The 18,885-nt window shown below is 53.0% G+C and overlaps 2 protein-coding genes across 7 annotated transcripts; both read right to left on the reverse strand.

Moving 5' to 3' along the window:
* Positions 1-11: 11 nt before the first annotated feature.
* On the reverse strand, positions 12-11,928 carry TMEM184A (transmembrane protein 184A). The gene is made up of 9 exons (XM_056337492.1): positions 11,865-11,928; positions 8,656-8,880; positions 7,794-7,959; positions 6,771-6,861; positions 6,604-6,679; positions 5,892-5,983; positions 5,323-5,492; positions 5,026-5,223; positions 12-4,579 (listed from the first exon to the last, which is right to left on the reverse strand). Exons 2-9 carry the CDS (start codon positions 8,878-8,880, stop codon positions 4,329-4,331), a joined length of 1,269 nt encoding a protein of 422 aa, XP_056193467.1. The 5' UTR covers positions 11,865-11,928; the 3' UTR covers positions 12-4,328.
* A 1,896-nt stretch (positions 11,929-13,824) lies between these two features.
* PSMG3 (proteasome assembly chaperone 3) lies at positions 13,825-17,546 on the reverse strand. 6 transcript variants are annotated; one of them, XM_056337863.1, is made up of 3 exons: positions 17,528-17,546; positions 16,442-16,659; positions 13,825-14,373 (listed from the first exon to the last, which is right to left on the reverse strand). In XM_056337863.1, exons 2-3 carry the CDS (start codon positions 16,655-16,657, stop codon positions 14,221-14,223), a joined length of 369 nt encoding a protein of 122 aa, XP_056193838.1. In that variant the 5' UTR covers positions 16,658-16,659; positions 17,528-17,546; the 3' UTR covers positions 13,825-14,220. The 6 variants fall into 6 exon arrangements, with proteins under 6 accessions (XP_056193838.1, XP_056193836.1, XP_056193839.1 ...); XM_056337861.1 differs by lacking the exon at positions 17,528-17,546 and adding an exon at positions 17,275-17,407; XM_056337864.1 differs by lacking the exon at positions 17,528-17,546 and adding an exon at positions 17,124-17,236.
* Between the last annotated feature and the right edge of the window lie 1,339 nt (positions 17,547-18,885).

An 18,885-nucleotide genomic window follows, 5' to 3' on the forward strand; every position in this document is an offset into this window, starting at 1 on the left:
CCAGGCCATGTGTTTTTTGGGAGGCAGGCTGGACTAGGGTGAGTGTGACTGCTGTCGGGCTTTTGCAAGCATCTGACCCAGCCCGGCACAGCCAGCTCGCCCATCTCCCAGCCTTGCTGTGGAGCTTCCTTGGCGTGTTTGGAACATGCTTAAGGGGTAGCTCTTGTCCAAGCTGCTTGTCTGGTAGATCCCACGCTTGGACCACCTCTATCTGTTCTAACACAGGCTGTGCCTTTGCATATAGTCGGTGGGTATTTATGGTAGCGCAAGGCTGTTGCAGTCATGATGGTGAGAGGTGGCTGTGCAAGGCCACTCATGGCTTGGAGACCCTGTGCTGTGAGACAGGTCACAGTGCTGGAGAAGATGCTCCCTTCTCCTCCTTTGGGTTGTGCAATGTCCCTTCACTGGTTTCCTATGCGACTGCTTGTGAATCAACTGCTTTGACCCCTTGCATCCATATTTCATCTTTCTGTTTTTACCTGTTTGGGCTTTAAAGAGCCTGGTACCTTGTGCCTGTGAGCTCCTAGGGGCTGTGATAGCTTTAATCCCCTATTCGAAGTGGTGGATTTTCTTCAGGGGACAGCAGGAGGAGGAAAACACTTGGCATGTGCTGGGTTGAGGCAAGAGGTTGGAGACAGATGGGTGCATTGGCCGAGGTCGGAATTAGAGGTAGAGCAAAGTGGAGAGAAGCAGGGCTGAGAAGGCTTTGTGTGTCAGCAGGTAATGGATGGTCATTAGGCACAGAGGTGGGGTCAGGCAGGCTTGGCTGAGCCGGGATGTGGGTGAAGCCTGGGGGGCAATTGCAGTCACTGTGCTGAGCAAGAAAATCATCAGCTGCTTCAGCTCCTGCCTGGAGGGTCGGCAACCAGGAGAGAGGGAGGTGGGCCAGCCCAGCCATGTCTATTAGAAGGATGGAGGAGGGTTAGTTCAGGAGGAAAAAAAGTGTTGGGAATGGGCCTGGTGGAGGTGCAGCAGTGAGAGGCAACAACCTTCACCATGGTTATGGGAGGAGAAGGTCCTGGAACCGGGGGGAGAAACATCTTTGCCAACAGGCCTCCAAAAGCATGGATCCTGCTCTCCGATGCAGGTCTGGCAGCCTGCTGCCTCTCAGCAGCTGGACCCAGGGGCTGGCTGGTGGGTGGCTAGCACCCAAAAAAAAGCCTCTCTGCTTCCGACTGGGTGTTGTGAGGCAAGCAGCCATGTGTGAGAGCACTGGCTCCGCTGCGGCACTGGCGGCCACCTTCCTTCCCCTCCGCTGGTGGGAAGCGCGGTCGGCGCTAGCTCTGGTGGGTGCGATGGCAGAGCATGCCCCACCAGGATGCATGCCCGACACCAGCCCAAAAAGCACCGGGAGGATCGATACAGCCCCGTCTCGTCCTTGGGGAAAGCCTGAGGACGAGCGACAACTGGAAAACAAATCTGCCGACCACCAGAGCCTGCTGCTGGCAGCGAGAGAAGCCTGTTCCTCCCAAGCTGCCTGCTGGCATGGCTCCAGGCACAGCCGGGCTCCTGTGTAGGTCACCCGTGTGCTCATCGCCAGCATTCCCTGCGTCCTTACTGAAGAGGTGGAGGAGATGTGTTAGCAGAGGAGCACAGGACCGTGTCTGCGGGGGAATTCATTCAGCCTACGACACCGTTGGTGTTTCTGTCCCCTGTGGAAGTGTTTTGACAGTGTGACGGCCTGAGGGCCGTGACAGCGCCCAGCCTGAGCCGTAAGCTCTTGCCTCTCTCCTTTCTCCAAGAAAAAGGACGACCGGGAGGCCAAGCTCGCGCCTGCTGGAGAGAGGAGTGTTGCCTGCTGTTGCACAGTGCAGCAGCCAGCTGGTGTCCAGCCCAGCACGGCTCCTTCAGGCTGGTATCATGCTGTTGACTTGGATGAGTCACAGCTGATTCCCCCCACCCCCCACCCCCCTTGTTTTGCTTGCAAGAAGAACCTGTTTTACATATAATACAGTAATCAGGGCTTGACATAAATAGGCAAATGTTACTGTCTGCAGTGGGAATTGCACCTGCTGGCAAGAGCAATGAATGCAGCCCATTATGCACCAGAGTCGATCATTTGTGCAGTGAAGTACAACTATGTTTCTTGCTGTGTTCTTGTGCAAGTCTTTATCTCAGTGGCTGCGAGCTCGCCAGCAGATGTGCCATCACCACCTTTGCAGTCTGTCCTCACCCCGGGAGCCGGAGCAGCCTCTGTTCCTGCAGCTGTGGCCGGCCCTTTCCCCGAGGGTTGGAGAAGACCAAGATGTTCAGCTCAGAGATGTCCCCGCTTCGGTGCTGGCTGCGTTACAAAGCCAAGCAGCCTCGTCCCTGAGCACTGAGGCTGCGCTTTGTGGGCAGGACAGTCTTGCTCCCAGGATGCGCAAGACCCTGGATGGATGCCTGGATGCATGGAGCATATGGCTCTTGTTTATGGATCTCATCGCAGGAGAAGTGGCAGCGGTCTCGCCGGCTGAACAGGTATAAGCAGTGGTGCTTTGGAGCAGAGGGACTTGCAAGACTGGCTTAGCTATAGGCTGCTCGTGTGGAGTCCGGGCTTCCAGCACAGTAAGACTTCTCCAATAATAATAAATAGAGGTTGTCTTGGTGGTGCTGGAGTCTGGGTTTTGTTTGGCTACAGCAGATCCAGCAGCTCTGAACTGCTGCATCCACAGCCCAGGCAAGGGTTGGAAGAGGTGCAGCGCAAGGAGAGGAAGCGGGGGACACGCACACTCTTTGTGAAGGGAAAAAGATGAGCACAAATCCTGTGGAATGCCAAAATGTGCAGGATGCTGCGTGTGCAGGTATTTCTGCTGGGCCAGCACTGAGGGGCAGAGAGGACGTTGAGCTTAAGAGCATCAGCATTAGAGCAGGAACAGGCAGATCGTGGACTCTGCTTGCTGAGCTAAGTGAAAACACTTGCTCACTCCCTGGTAGAAACTGCTGTTTATTAGAAAAAACCCTCATAAATAAAATAATTTCACGTTGTGATTTACATTTTGCAGCTTAAGAGCAGAGGAAAAAACCCAAGACGCTAGGAGTTGTGTGTAAAACAGCTCTAAGCCTTATTCATTGGTTGGTTTGCCAAATGACTGCAAATCTGAGGTTGCAGACTTGCCCTCGTCCTTCCACTACCCAGCTTCCACCCTCAAACGACAGCCCAGCCGGTGCCAAAGTAAGTTCCCAGGGATCTTCTGATTAACAAGGGAATAGAAATTGGACTAAAAACTGGGGAGGAGGAAGAGAGGAAGTTTAACAGAAGGATGTGCACTGTCCATCGCTGATATGGGGAGAATCCTCCCATGCCCTGTCTTCCCGCACCAGCAGTCCTGCTCTGAGCAACAGCATCCCCCAGCGTCCCTATCCCCACCACCATCACCCAGCTGGGCACAGCTCCTGCCTGTCTTCCCACAGGTTGGGCAAAGCCCAGGGACGGTAAATAGTGAAGGGTTAGGAGGAACACACAGTTCCCAGTAAGCGCATTCCTACCACCAGCAGTCACAGTCTGGTTCCCTAATAAAGACTCTGATAAGGAAGCTGGAATCCCTTTTAACTTCTGATCCATTCTGAGATAAGCTGGTTTAGACATAAACAAGCACTTCTGTCACAGGCAGCTCTCAGAAATGCAGCTGCAAGACCCCGCATTAGTCCGGAGCAAGGTCCCACCGCAGATCCCCGGGGGAGTTATGCAGGCAGCTGCATCTCCATCTGGAAGGAGAAGAGGATGACTTCTCTTCCTCCCTGGTAAAGGTCTTCTGCGCAACTCAGTAGGCTTTTCTGGGAGAAGGAGAGGGGGAAAAGATGTAAAAATAAAGAATGACGTCTTTCAACCGTTACCGGGTTTTGAGGTGAAGTGAAGTCACCTTCCTGGGCCGGTTTTCTCCACGGGGCCCTTGGAGATCAATTTTTACTCAAATCAGGAGAAACTAGAGCAGAACTGTGCTGAGAAAAGCATTCCTCTCAGGCCTCAGCACTGCTTGGAGGTAAGAGGAGGGTGAGGGTGGCTGGTCTGTCCTGCAGCCTGCCCCCCCCTCCCTGCCTGGCATCCCCCAGCGTGGGCATGGGGCTGGCACAGAGACACAAGCATTGGGCAGCAACGCAGGGCTGCTTAGTTGCAGAAGCAAAGACAGCCCCATCCTTAACACCAGTAGAGATGGGACAGCAGAAGCTGGCACTGTTTGTTTTAACCTTTCCCTGGGTTATTGCATCTTCCCTTCAAGGAACTGGCTTATTGGGTAGAGTTCCTGGCTTCTTCATACTCTGATTAGACCAGGTTATCTCAGCCTTGAGACACATCCCATTTGCATGGGTTTAAACCTCTCCAGTGTCACTGTCCTCTCCAGTGTCTCCTACAGCTCCTCATCAGACGGGATCAGCACTCTCTTCTCAATGTTTTTGCTCTTTCTGCTGCTCGGTCCATGTGTCTTGGAGGCTACATGCCCATTCTCCCCTGGTGCTTTGTGCTCTGCCTCCTGCATTGACTGCTGGATGTACTGCTGGTATGTGGGCGAGAAGTTGTGGATCGCATCCTGCACGATGTCCTGGGGGCTTATGGTCTCCTTCAGCCCGCTTGAGATGCTCTGCATCGGGGCAAGGTTTGCTGAAAAAGAAGGAGTGGGAGGGTGATGGGACATCAGACAGACATGAACCCAAGCACTCTGAGACTGGAGTGACACTTTTCCTTAGAAATTCAAGATCAGGGGCTCATTGTGGGACACGTCAGCTTGCAGTGACGAGTTCCTAGGAGAAGGAAGGCAACCCCAGCTCTGTTTCAAAGAGGATGGATTGTCTCCAGCAGCATGTGCTGTAATACCAAAATGCCCTAATTCTGCCCATCCACACAGAAGTCCCTCTTCCTATCCACTCGCTATGGCTTGTGGGTATCATGAGGGAAAAGGCAGAAGGAACTCACAGAGCACTGGGGAAGGAAATTCCTCTGGTGGTTTTTAGCATCCCATTGGTAATGCTATAAGGGTGTGTGTGTGTGTGTGAGTCTCCTCTTTCCTCAGTCACCGATGAAGGAAGGAAGAGGAGAGGAAAAGTTACCTGCTGAGTTTTCTTTCTTCTCTCTGTACACCTGGCAAGTGAATGCGTAGCGCAGGGCAATGGATGCAAAGAGCATCTCGATGCAGATGATGAAGTTCTGGTAGCCAGCAGCCACTGTCCCAGCTCCCACCTCCTTCCCATCAATGATCTGAACTTCAGGGATCACCCCACATTTCTCCAGGATTGCCAGCAGTGTCCCTGTGCAGAGGAAGGGAGAGGGATCAGCTCTGGTCCTGCATCCCTGGGTCAGGTGGGGCTGTGGGAGGAGGAGCACTGGGCATCTGTGGTGGGACCCACCTTGCCAGAAGGAGAGGAAGATGACTGCCTTGATGGTGATGAACTTGAGGACTGGTTTAAATGGGCGCAGCAGGTCCATGGTGGCGAAGTAGAAGAGGAAGAGGGCATAAAGTGCCAGGCTGACGGAGAAGTTGTAGATTATGGTGATGTAGAGGTAGCCGCTTCGGACACTGTGGGAAGAGAGAGAGCTGCTGCCCTGGGCTGTGGGAAGCGAAGCAAGTGCAACAGGAAGTAAAGAAGGATGAAATGGGGAGGGGAGAAGTGCATAGCTTTGTCGTGGGGGAGAGCACAGCTCAGGAGGGGAAGGAGAGGCAGGGAGAAATGGGGGAGCAGGGGGCCACTCTCAGCTTTTCTCTGTTGGTGGGACCTTATGGCTCACAGGAGTTTCATCTCTTTCTTATTGGGGGCCAGTGAGTCTCCATTCCCTGGTGCTTTGGGCTCTCTGTGCCCTCACTACCCGTGGTGCAGCTCCCTGGGGCGGGGGGCTGGCAGGACACCCTGTCCCTTGTGATGGAGCAGGGACCTGTCCTGTCCCCTTCACCCTCCCCAACGTGACCCAGCATCCTCACTTGAAGTCCCCGTCGTGGTACTTCCCAAACGCCTGCAGGACGATGGTGATGACTGCCATGAGGGGTTTCACGACGCAGAACTGCAGCGTGGCCTGCACAGGGGAGAAACACGGGGTACCCTGGGCAGCAGGGGTACCCACCGACCCCCGCAGCACCTGCCAGCCCCAGCCCTGCTGCATGAGCCCTCTCTGCTCCTAGGACAGAGACAGAGGACAGAGCAGTTCTCCGTGACGGGAGTGGAGAATGCTGCAGGATGAGATAGGAACCAGCTCAGGGTCTGCAGACGGGAGGGGAGCAGGGCTCCTGCAAGGCAGCTCCTGAAAAGCAGCGTAGCCCCTTGGAGGGGGGGGACTGGGTGGCCTGGGGACAGAGCAGTGCCAGATTCAGCCCACAGTGCAGCCCTGGAGAGCTGAGAGCCGTCCAGGCTAACCTGGGGCTGGACAGAGATGGCAATCTCAGCTCTGCAGTGGGAGGAGACCCTGACTCAGCAGTGAGTCAGAGGCAAGGACAGCGAGCCTGGCGCCCTGCTGCTGGCCAGGTGCCGGCGAGCTGGGTGAGCTGCCTCCCTCGGAGGAAAAAACAAACCCAAAAAGAGCATCTTGGGAGAGCGACGAAGCAGAGCCTTCTCGGCAGGGCAGCAGGGAAGGGACCTGCCACCCAGAGAGCCCGTATTGGAGGGGAGCGGAGCTGGTGCACCCCGGCGGGTACCCACCTGCTTGCAGAAGCGCAGGAACCCGATGGAGTAGGACATACCCTGAAGGCAGCAGGTCCCATAAAAGCAGCTGGACCTGGAAGCAGAAGCCGAGGAGATGTTGTGAGGGCTGCTGGATGGGGAAAGCGGGTGGAGGGCTGAGGAACTCGTGGGATGCTGGGACTTACGCAATGGGCTTCCCTCGGATCTCTGTCATGATGGTGCTCTCCCCTCCAAGGTACTCAAAGCACAGGCTCAAGAAGCTGTAAATCACAAAAGCTGGCAAGGCAAGGGCAGACACAATCAGCAGGGCTGATAGAGATCCAGGAGAGGGTTGTTACATTTCACACTCCTTCCTGCTCACATGTTCTCTCATCCACCCCAGCACCACATCAGGATTTGGTACACTGGTGGGTTGGGAGCCCCGTGAGGGGAGCAGCAGGTCAAATCCACCTGACTTCCAAGCGGAGTCAGAAGCACCGCACCATGTGCACAGGGTTTGTTGCAGACGCAGCAGCTCCTCCATACGCACAGAGTCCATACATGCATGTGGCAGCACTTGGATGTCCCAGCAGCACTTGTGGAGCTGGCCCCCACACCCCCAAAAAAGCCCAGGCAGGAGTGCAATGGCCAGCAGCATCTGTGTGGAAGGACCTCAGAATTGCTAAGGGGCAGCACAAGCGGCTGATGGCCAGCAAGGAGCAGATCCTCAACAGTTTTCTTGGACATTCCCATCACTTATTTTTCCTATACTCCAGACCTGAAGTAATACACATGCTCACACCCCTCCGTTCCCCAGGGGGAGAGCAACAAGGTGGAAGAGCAGCCTCAACTCTGATGAGCTTCCCCTGCACCTCAAAACACTTCAGCTCTCCCATTTCTTAGGTATGTCTACCTTCTGCTTTAGAGAAGCTGCATTTCCACCCCAAAGGCAGCCAGAAAACCTTTTTCCTCAGGAGCATGATGCTGGGGTCCCTCTAAAGCTGCAGGCAGGCATCAGAAAGGCACCAGCTCGTGTCTGCCCATGGTTTTATCCCCTCCCTGCTGCTGATGGAGAAAGAAGGGGAAAACCTCTGCACAGAGGGAGAGTGAGAAGTGAAAGAGATGGAGATTTGCCACTCTGCGCAATCCAGGATGCTCCAGAGGCAGGCCAGTGAGATGAGAGCCCTGCTTTGCCATCAGCCTCCCTGCCAAGGAGAGGCTGCACTCACCTTCATAGCAGTCGCGCACCGAGTCGAAGTAGACGTAGTACTGGTGGCTTCCGAGGAGGAGGAGGCTGAGCCAGGAGTCAAAGGCATAGACGGGCACGATGAAGAGGATGCGGATGATGTAGCGCTGCTCCTTGGGGACAGTGTAATTCCTCAGGTGTGTGTAGATCTGCAAAGTGCCCAGTCTGCAGAGCTGTAGCTATCACTGGTCAGGAGGGGAACGGGAGGTACCCCCAGCCCACAGGGCGGCGGGAGGCTCGTCCCATCTCAGCCCTCCTCCCGGGGGTGAGAGCACTTCCAGCTTTCCACCAGAGGCCCATGGTCGTGAACAGACACGTGAAACAGGCTCCATCCCAGTCCCCAGTTCCACAAAAACGTGGAAATTAGGACCCTTCCCCAGGGCTGTGTGAGGAGCATGCCCTCCTCCATGCCAGCTCTCGTGCAGCCCTGTCCCAGTGCTCAGAGGTACCAGCTCGCCCCAGAGCTGCCTTCAGCAGCAGGGATCCGCTCAGCACCCAAAACCATGCCCACTGGCAGTATGTTTCAAAGCAGCTGGTGGTGTGCACCCCAAAGACACAGACCCTGGGGGTGCCAGACGAGAAACCCCGCTGGGTGTTGCCTCTGGGCACTGCCGATGCCCTGCAGCCTCTCCCAGCTCTGGCAGCCACCTGGGGAGCGAGTGGGCAAAGTCCACCATCCCGAACTGCCAGCACCAGGCTCCCGACATGAAGATATCGCCTCTGGGCAGCAACAGGAGGAAATATTTATCCAGAGCTGAGTGATTTGCGGTGAACCTGGGGCCAATCAATCATTTTGTCTTTGCGTGAACCCCAGCACTGAGCCCTGCCTGCGCTCCAGCCCGTACCTGGTGGAAGGTGATGATGAGTGCTGACCACACAAAGATGCCAGAGATGACCTGTGCCGCCGTTGTGGTCAGAAAAAGCTGCTGGTCATGCTGGGAATCGTTGTGCGCAGCCGTGAGCAGGGCAGGGGCTGGGGATGAGGGTGCTGAGGCCTGCCCATCCACTGTGCTGGACCCTTGGGTGCCGGGCGACTCATGAGAGGGCAAGGCACGTGTGACATTACTCATCTGCAGGCAGGGAGAGACAAGGGGAGTGGTGCAGGAAGGCAGGACCAAGGTAAGCTGGTAAAGGGGAAGGTCCCAGCGGATTTCACAGCCCACACAGTGTAGACAAACCTCCTGTGAGGTTTATCTCCTCCCCAGGGTTTTCCCAGCGTGTCCCTCACCCAAACCAGCCTATTCACTATGGTTGGGTTTGCTTTTGCCAGCAGGAAAATGCAAACATCCTTCAAGAGCAGACCCTCTTTTCTCCGAGGAGCTGTATGCAGTCCCTGTGTCCCCCAAAACACTTCTCCTTCCCAGCCTTGCTCCTTGATTTCTCAGGGATCACTATCCTGTTTGCCAGGGAAAGACCTGCCTACATTTGTGCCCCTGTGAGTCCACACTTGTGGCTCAGGACCCTTTTCCATCAGGAGCCACAGACCTAAGTGTTAAACACATCCTTCACCCATGATAATGAGTCCCTTATCAAGGAGCCATCAGGACAATGCAGGGTCCTCCTTGGGAGCCCAGAAAACACTGGGATCCCTGTGGTTCCTCCCAGATTTGGCTCCTTTTGTCATGCATCGCCTGCTGGGGCAAAGCCCAAGGCTGCTAGGGAAGCCAGATGTTCGGCATTTTGTCTGGCCTCATCCATTTTGGGATCGGAGGGGTCTTGGTAAGCCAGCAATACCAACCCCAAGACCTGAAGGGCAGCTAGCGGTCCCTCCTGCACCCAAATTAACCACAAGGGAGCCAGCCTGCCATGTCGAAGGCAGAGCTGCTTCCCTTTGAGGATGCTGAAGTGCTCCAGCATCTCCCTGGCAGGTCTGTCTTCCCCAAGGCTATTTGCCTCAAGGCACTGAGCATTCCCAGCGCAGAGGGTGGCCAGGGCATATGAACACCGTGTACCCTGTGGCTCCAGACAGCAAGGACCAACCATATTATGTTCTTATTTATGGGGCAGCTTCATATCTCAAGGCCAACAGATGCATAAACAGCTATGTTTGGCCTCTCTTTCTGCTAATCTATGGAAAACTGCTTTTTCCCCCAAGTATAACAATAGCGGTTTAAAAGAAACCCCGACAACCTGTGAGCAGAGCTCTAACAATATAGATGCTTCTTTGTGCACTGTTAATAAACAAAGATGTTAGCTGCTGGGTAACTATCGCCTGGGGGTAAAACTGTAAGCAATGAACTGGTGAGAGGCAAGAAAATATCTGCCGCAGATAAGAGTGGTAGGGAATGACCTCAGTCCAACTAAACACAGAAAACAAACCAAAGCAAGAGCTCGCCCTGCTGCTTCCTCTCCTGCCCTCTTGCCGAACCCCAACCTCACAGGAGAGGAAACTCAGCTGGTGTCAGATCAACAGACCTAAAAATACTTTCCTCCCCCCCTCCGCCTGGCAGGAGCCGCCTGTAAGCGGAGATGCCCAGGGCAGCAGCGTGCTGGCCAGGTCCCAGGAGCTCACCCCAGCGTACCTGCACCTGTGAGTGGGGAAGTGGAGCTGGAGATGGCTGGAGAAATGGGCTGATAGTGTTACAGAGGCAGCGGAGCTGGGTTTTTCCTCCCTGTGACCATCCCACGGCCCTGCCCCAGCCAGCAGGAGAAAGGATCCCAGGGAGAGCCGGGGAGGGATCTGGTCTTTGGATAGACCACACCACCACCAGACCTGCCTTGTAAACATTAACAGGAGGACGGAGATAGCTTGTGGCACAGGGAGGGAGGTGAAAGCCTGGCTGTCCCCCATTCCCCATAACTCCTCAGTCTTTTTAGGGGCTGCCCTGCTGCTGGTTGGGGCCATAAGGCTGCATTTGGCCAGACTTTCCCTCTGCCAGAGCTTCACAATAGGGAAGGACGTGATCCAGCTCGCTTCCCAGGACATGGCAGCGAGCTGTGCTCATCACTAGACCCATTTATTCTGTTTTCAACGCAGTGCTGTGCCACAGATGCTTGGCCCAAGACATCCCAACTCCCATTAGCTTTCCCAGCCATTGCAGTACAAGCACGGTGGCACCAGCAGCTGGTCCTGGCAGGCTCCCCCACATTGTCACACTCTGAACACGGCGGAGCAAGTCATTAAAAACAAAAGGCTCGGTGCCACTCGGAGACAGGGCTCCCAGCTCCAGAGGTAATTAGATCCCGGCTGTGCAAGGTAGCCGGGCAATTCAATGCAGTTAGAGGGCCATTTGCTTCCAAAACAAAGGCAGCGAGGAGACACGGAGAACAGTATTAGCTGCAAAATTCAGCTCCTCAATAGGACTGCACCAGTGCCACATCCAGTCTGGCAGTTTTCAGACACCTTGCAGGTACCTGCCACGCAGTGTCTACCTGTTACGCTCACTGCCTGGGGTATTAGAGCTGCTAAGTGAGCACTAAGCAGATCAACTGAGCAGTGAAACCTATGTTAAAGGCAGGCCACCTGCAAACAGGGCTTTTCACTTTGCCAAGGATTCCCCTCCATCTGCAGGCTGCCAGAGCCTCAACTCCCAGCTCGTATCCCTCCCAGTGTCCCAGAGCACCCAGGACAGATTCCTACCTCGGTGGCAGCCCCCGTGGGGCTGGAGCAGTCAGAAAGGAAAGGTGAGCTCCAGCAGCCCCCACTAGTACCGCTGCAGTGCTGGCTGTGTGCCTAGGTAAGGGGGGAGGGATCGCTGGCCCCCACCCTGGGCAGGGGCGCATCCAGGTTCAGCCCCACCAGTGCCGGAGACATGCCTTTGCTCCTGATTGCTTTCAGCAGATAAAGCCAGGGCTCGGCATTATGTACCTGCTCAGCCTCTCCATACCAACCCCAGGCCACCCAGGAGGAAGGACCTACACAGCGCATAGCTATAAATTGAGTCAGGGCAGCGTCAAGCCCTCCTTAAAGCCCGTCTGGAGGAGCAGGTGACGCACACACAGGGCTCTTCCAGCAGGCTCTGCCCCTCCAGCAACTCCCCCGGGTGCTCAGGACCCACTCTGCTCTGTGGGGGGGTACCCCCGGCTGCTGTGTGCCCCCCAGGGCCCCACTCACCCTGCGGGGCTCCTCCGGGAGCGGGTCTGGCTGCCGTGCACCTGCCTCCGCATCCCCTGCGCCCTCCTCCACCTGCACCTGCGGGGGACTCCTCCTCCGGGCACCCTCCCAGCCCTGCCCGCCCGCTGGCAGCGGGCCGTGCCAGCGCCCCGCTCACCCTGGCTGCTCCCCGGCCCGGCAGCTGGAGCAGCAGGTCGGCCTTTGCCTCCCTCGGAAAAACTCCCCAACTCACCTTTCCAGTCTGCCTCGCTTGGCACCCACGCCCAAAAAGCAAACACAGATGGAAAGCCAGGGCGCAGCCCTATGCCGCTGCCCCCAGCCGGGCACTTGTCCTGCGGCCGTGGGCCAGAGCTCTGCCTGGGTGGCAAAGGCAGGTTTTCTCGCAAATGGGAATTAATCCTTACCTGGAGGACAGTGACGACAAAAAGGCAGGCAGCTGGTGGCAGCGGCAGGCTTGTGCCTGTTCTTTGAGGCAGGCTGTTCCCCTAGTTTACTGCAGAGCAGAGAGGAGCAAAGTCGAAGGACCAATTGCTCGTGGTCTAATTTATTGCCCATGGAAACGCAGCAGGGTAAGTCTGTCCTGGCTCCCAGCATCACATCGGAGAGATCTCCCTGTGCTTTCTTTACCCACTATCCCATACAGACCCAATGGCACACAGGGCCAGGACATCAAGGTGGTTAACTCACAATTGCCTAATTTAGGTAGTAACTCAGGTCTTCAGGACATAGCGGTGGTATGCCACTGTATCACCACAGAGGAAGATGCAATTTACATTCAATTTGCTAATTAATGTATGGTTTCTACAAGTTGCTGGAGCTATGCACACCGTAAGAGCAGCAGGATTTGGGAAATACATTGAATTTTGTGTAAGGAAAGAATCCCTACTAGCAAACCAAGACTGACGTTAACAAATTCCACATGCCTCTCGGCCCTTCTAGACAAAAAATAATAATAATAAAAAAATTAAAAAAAAGAAATGTAAAAGATGTAAAAGAGGGAAAATTTGGAGTTCTGACAGATGCAAATCTTTGATTCTTGGAAGCACGGTTTGGAAAATTATTTTTAGATGAGATTTCTTGTCAAGGGCAGCTGCAAGCCCGCAGTGTTTTGAATGTACTTTTAAAAAATAGTTTCATTTCTCATAATCCCTTAAATACTGTAAATAACCCTTACTTCAGAGGAAAGAGTCCTTTCGAAATCCATTTTCTGCTTTTCTACTTTTAGGGGATTTTTTTAGCACCAGAAATGACCCAGCAGCTGGATCTACATGGGGCAGGCACAGGCTCTGTACCAATTCTGCTGTACCAACAGGTCCTAATGCAGCACAGGTCCTCCCTGCCCCGAGCCCAAGCCCCGGCCTCTGCTCTGTCAAGTGTGTAAGTGACAGAGGTGCGTAACAGCTTGCTCTCTGAAAATTTCTACTTGGTGGTATTTTTACAAGAAGAGGTAAAACCAAGTATGCTTTCCAAGCAAATGGCAACAGTTTGGCTATTAAGTATTGCATCAACTCGGGAGAAACACCCCTGTGTAACCCCCCAAACCCTTCTCTCCCCATGTCTCCTACAACAGGTGCTTCAGGGACGTGCCAGCTTGTTGCAGGTAGTCCAACCTATGTATGTGCTGCCTCTCCAATGTGCTGGTACCATGTAATCCATAACCAGCTGTTATTTTGTCTTTTTTTCACTACTTTGGTTTTTCATCTTCCACCCTGATGTCAGCTTTCATGAAATTTGCAGAGCATAATTATCTGCCTCTCTTTAAAACCAGAGCGCAAGTAGAAGCCATAGATTCAGACTACATCAGGAAAGGGTCTGACATAAGGACAAAGCGGTGATATAGGACTTATTTCCTTAAAAAACAGAAAGAAAATCTTTCCTACTATACAACTGTTGATTTGTTACTGGGGTTTGTATTTCAGTTGAAGTGATCTTCAGAGAGCAAAAAAGAAAACAGGTAAAATTAGATTAGCCAATGTTTCTTTTATTCACTCTGCACTGGGTGTTCCCCTTTGCGGTACAGCATAGCTACAGAGCTTGGCATCTATCGCTCCTCAGGACACAAACGCAGAGCCATGCTGCTTCCCAAATCCACATCCCACCCAATGTGATAAAAATAATACTTCTCTTGTATGTAGAGACAGTTGTTCTTGTCTCATCACTGACTATATGGACTGCAAACCTGTCACAGTAACAAAACCCTCAAGTATTCTACACAGTAGAGAAAAATTAACAAAATTCCTCATTTTGTCCAAAAGCAACACAAAGACATTCCATCATTTTCATTTCTTGTCCTTTCAAATAGGTGGTGATGAGTCATGGACTCAAGATCATTTCCTTGAATCCAGATGGCACAACTTTACCACACTTGGCAACTTCGGATCACTTCCCGTAGAGCTTGTATTCCTTCCATGGTCTTGTCCTTTAAAGCCATGGCGAGAAGAACAGGTTTGTTCCCAGCTTCCTGAGACACAAACGCCACCAGGTTTTTGGCACAAACATGAACGAGGGGCTGAAAAGCAAAGGTATATAGATGTACACTCTTACAGCTGGGAGAGCCCTTCCACAGCTGTTAGGAGAGGAAGAGTCCTGCAAAGACACAGAGAACATCAAGAACCTGTCGGTACTGGACTTGGAGTGAGCGTGCAGCTTGCTGAGCTGTTCAAATGTGATTGGGAACAGACAGGCAGTTTGGCTGGTCAGCATAGCCAAGCCATGGTACAGGGAACTTTGGAAAGCACTTTCTTAACTAGCTTAAAAGGAAAGAGTTTGGATCCATGAGTGACAGCCACCCAAACCACCCTGAAACAACTTAACTGGAGCTGCACTTGTATCGAGTTTTGCACTGGTTTGGAAAACTTGGGAGAATCTTTCCTTCTACTAATCCTCCCACCCAAACTACGTCACCAAATATCAAATTATATGAAATGCCATGGATTTAAAATGCCTCTATTTCAATCATAGCCAGCTTTCTGAAGAAGGCTCCAAGTACAACAATCTTTTAAAAACTTGTTGCTGAAGAGGGTATGTTCCGCTGACAAGCTCTGGAAAAAACCTGTTGTTTCTGCAATTCCTAGACACCCTAAACTGGTATTGTATACACAGTTTTTGCACGCCATGTGTAAAAGACATGTTGTTTGTAATTTTAATAGAATAATGAAAACCAGAAATAAGTAGTGAGGCTGAAGGAGTGAAGAAAAGGGATATAATCTTGTTAATAAGGTTTCTTTAACAATAATAAACTAGAATAGAATAGCACAGGCTATTTCAGTTGGAAGGGACCTACAATGACCATCTAGTCCAACTGCCTAACCAATTCAGGGCTGAACAAGTTAAAACATGTTGTTAAGGGCATTGTCCAAACGCCTTTTGAACAGACAGGCTTGGGGCATCGACCATCTCTTTAGGAAGCCTGTTCCTGTGTTTAACCACCCTCTTGGTAAAGAAATGCTTCCTAATGTCCAGTCTAAACCTCCCCTGGTGCAGCTTTGAACCATTCAGCTCATCTAGGTTGTATTTACATCCACAGTTATGCATTTATCAGAAGGATGAGTTTGCTTGATTTTAGCTACCAGTTAGGTTTGGAAATGTGCACCATCCCAAACAGGGATGTTAACGGTGACAAACCGGAAGGCAGCAACCTAGTAAAAGCGTTTTCTTAAAGTTTAGATTGAGTTGGTAAAATGATTTAAAAATACTATGTAACAAAGTAAACAAAGGCACTTCCCATTTCCAAATAAAACACAAAACCAGCCTGGGGGTGGATGTGGTCAGCCTTAGCAGGTATCACACCAGGGAAAGCAAAGCATCTCCTGTCCAGAGAAGGAAGGCCACTGCTGAAGAACAAGAACTCCATAAGGGGAAGCTGCAGATAGAATCAGGAACTTCTGTTGCTAGAGATTTTCTAGTTAAGGTTAGCAAGTAATATTTGATAGCTCCAACCCTGATGGAAAGCCTTATAATCTTGTAGCTCTGTAACTTTGTTTTAATGCTTGACTAGTTTACCCTTTGTGAAACACCTTTTCTTCTGCCTTCTTGCCAGCTCTGTGAAATGGTTGATAAAAAACTTATTTTGTTGAAACAAAGCAAATTAAACTTTATCAAGGGAAGGTGCTGGCAGGCACACTTGGGAGAGGGCAACTAAAGTCCATTATGGGGCTGGCATAGATGGGATGGGGGTGAGAAAAGAAACTTGAAAAGAAAAACAAACTCACTGTAACAGAAACCCCAAAAAAGGTTATCAAAGTCTCTGTGTTTGATCTTGCAACTCTTAAACCAACATGAACTTTATCAAACCTTCCATAAACATGGCAAAGCGATCCATATCCTGTAGGACACAAAACAGCAGATCCCCAAGCCACTCACAGTTAGTTCAACTTTTGTTAAGTCAAAGAGCAGATGAGCACGCATACTTTTCTGATGAACCCCTCTTCCTCAGAAGAGATTTTAAAATTAATCTTACCACTGTACAAACACTGCTTAACTGCTGTGATTCATCAGCTCCCTGGCAACTTGCACACCCCCACCTACTATATTTTCCCCTTATCCTTGCTGCCAGTGCACTGTAGATCCACTCTCACCTCATCCTTGCCCAGTAGCACCTTTGTGGTAAGTGAGGGCCTGCCCACGTTGTCACCGACCGTGTTGGGGTCCACGTAGACGATTGTCCCCATCTTGCCGTACTGCGTGACCACCACGAGGACGGAGTTGGAGAACGCCGTGCACACCACCTCCGTCGGGACCCCGTGGACCACCTCCTCTCGCTGCTTGGATGTCACGATGGGCCTCGCTTCCATCGCTGCTGATAAAGTAGCAAGAACACAACAGTAATAACAAAGTAAAGTTACAAACAGAGGTGACAGGCTATAAAAAGCCCAAATCCTTCTCTCCACACCAAATACCCGGGGTTAACTTAATTTCAGGGCACAACAGCATCCGGAGGTGTATGTCTGTGCAGGAACAAGGGTCGGCACCGCACACCCCCGACTGGAGAGGGGGGAATTCAGCCGCCCCGCAGCACCAGCCTGCACCCCCCGCAGCACCAGCTGCCATTTACAGGGCTCCGTGCTAACCGTGTTTAACAGCGACGGCACCTGCGGAGCGGGCCGCCCCCCGCCCGGGCCGCCGTGCCCTCCCGGTGGCCGGCACCGAGGGGCGACCCCCGGGCCTCGCTTCCCACCCCCGGCCCCGCAGGCCCCGGCGCTTCCCGAGGGCGGCACCAGCCCCGGGCCGAGGCCCAGCACGGGCCGCCGGCGCCCCTACCCGCGCCGGGCCCCGCCGCGCCGCCGCTCCCCGGCCAGGCCCGCCCCGCCGCGGCGGAAGCGGCGCCTCCCCCCGCCCTGCGCCGGGCCGCGGCGCGGGGAGATGGCGCAGGGCGGCCGCTGCCCTCCCCTCAGCGCCGCGCCGCCATTACCCGCCGCGCTCGGCCGGCCAGGCGCCATCTCCCGCCCCTCGCCGGCCCCGCACCGCGCCCTTCGCCCGGCCCGGCCGCGCTGTGCCCGTGTGCGGGCGGCGGCGCTGGCAGCCGGCGGGAGGCCTGTCTGCGGCCTGGGCCCCTCCTCAGGGCCTGTGGGGGGACGGGGCAACCTGCGCTTGGGCAGCCCCTGCCAGTTCTGATATTTTATTTTCCTCCCCCTCATTCCGACATGGGGGGCGACCGCTCCCACCCGAAGCCCCCGAGCGAGCCTTCCCATCAAAGTCAGGCGGGTTTGGGTCCATCGGAGAGGCCTTGGCCTCAGCCCTGCCCCGGCCGGTGCCCGGCAGGCTGGCCAGCCTCCTGCCTCGGGGCTGGCGGACAAGCGGTGGCCAGTTCCATGCCAGAACGGTCCACGCGTGGGCCAGCTGCCTCGGGAGCGAAGCCTGGGGCCTGGGCAAGCCGTGGCAGCTGCTGCTGGTGCTGTAGCAGGAGATGGGGACACAGAGTGCCAAAAGAAATGTTTATGTCCCAGGAGCAATACGTGCAAACTCAGTGTCTGTTAACTGCATACAGTTAATCCAGTGCTAGTATTTTTCATCAAAATAGTAGTACTCACGAATAATAATTTTGTACATTCAATTTATACAAAGCTCTGAAAATTGGTGTTTCTTGGAGGTTTGCTACCTTCCGGACTTCTGCAATTACTGTGTCTAAAATACGCTCCAAACCTTTCTGTGTGTTGGCTCTGCTTTACTGTCATTCCCACCACACAAAATATCCAGGCTGTGGCTGCAGCTGTAGCTACCTGAGCTGTGGGTTACCTGTCCTGATAACATCTCTTCAGGACCTCATGAATGTTTTTTTGGTTTGCATTAAAAGTTTTCACAAAACGACTACAGGAAGAGCCTGTAAACTTTGTGCTGAGAATCCTTTAAGGCACCGTTAGAGAGCAGCAGAGTTCCACGGAAAAGCAGGTTATTCTTGTGGTTAATTCAGCCAGAGAGGCTGGATACCTTTTCGGAACTCTTTGCAATCTGGCAAATATTTTTTTTCCTGCTTTCCAGCACTGAGAAAAAACAACGTTCCTCTTTCTTGCTTACCACAATCACTCGAGGCTGTGCCTGTTTGATGGAGATAATAGCAGCTCTTGTCACTAAAGCCTCCTGACACACAGAGAAGTTTACTCCTGCTCTGCCTTCTCCAGAGAATAATTTTACTTAAGGAAACGCAAAGGACCGGACTCTTCCTGCCATCCTTGCCAGCCTCCATTTTATTTTTCATGACAGGAGGACAAAGAGAAGTCCACTCTAGTTCTGATATACATGGAGGCACCATACTTCACTGTTTTGCATTAATTTGGGACGGAAGAGTTAACTTTTAACAGTCTCATTCAATTGGATATCTCATTTTGGCATGGAGCTGAGGTGGGATATAGCAAACTCGAGAAGCAGATGGCAGGAGGTAACTAAGCACTAAATTTTTATCCCTGAAAGTAAATACAGTAAGAAAAAATAAACAAACAACTAAGAAGGCGGCTTCTATTGTCTGTGTGACTGAGGCAGACTGATGGAGACTTGAGAGTACACACCATGGCTGATAATGGGACCT

Source organism: Falco biarmicus, chromosome 4 (genome assembly GCF_023638135.1).
Source record: "Falco biarmicus isolate bFalBia1 chromosome 4, bFalBia1.pri, whole genome shotgun sequence".
Lineage (NCBI taxonomy): Eukaryota > Metazoa > Chordata > Aves > Falconiformes > Falconidae > Falco > Falco biarmicus.

Coding starts and splice junctions, on each gene's coding strand:
- TMEM184A (XM_056337492.1), bottom strand. CDS start 8,880: ATGAGTAATGTCACACGTGCCTTGCCCTCTCATGAGTCGCCCGGCACC. Junction 7,960..8,655: donor TCATCATCACCTTCCACCAG/GTACGGGCTGGA, acceptor GGCACTTTGCAG/ATCTACACACACCTGAGGAA. Junction 5,224..5,322: donor CTTCCTCTCCTTCTGGCAAG/GTGGGTCCCACC, acceptor TCCTCTGCACAG/GGACACTGCTGGCAATCCTG.
- PSMG3 (XM_056337862.1), bottom strand. CDS start 16,913: ATGGCAGCTGGTGCTGCGGGGGGTGCAGGCTGGTGCTGCGGGGCGGCT. Junction 16,660..16,762: donor TGAAATTAAGTTAACCCCGG/GTATTTGGTGTG, acceptor CTTTATCAGCAG/CGATGGAAGCGAGGCCCATC. Junction 14,374..16,441: donor TGCTACTGGGCAAGGATGAG/GTGAGAGTGGAT, acceptor TTTGCTTTTCAG/CCCCTCGTTCATGTTTGTGC.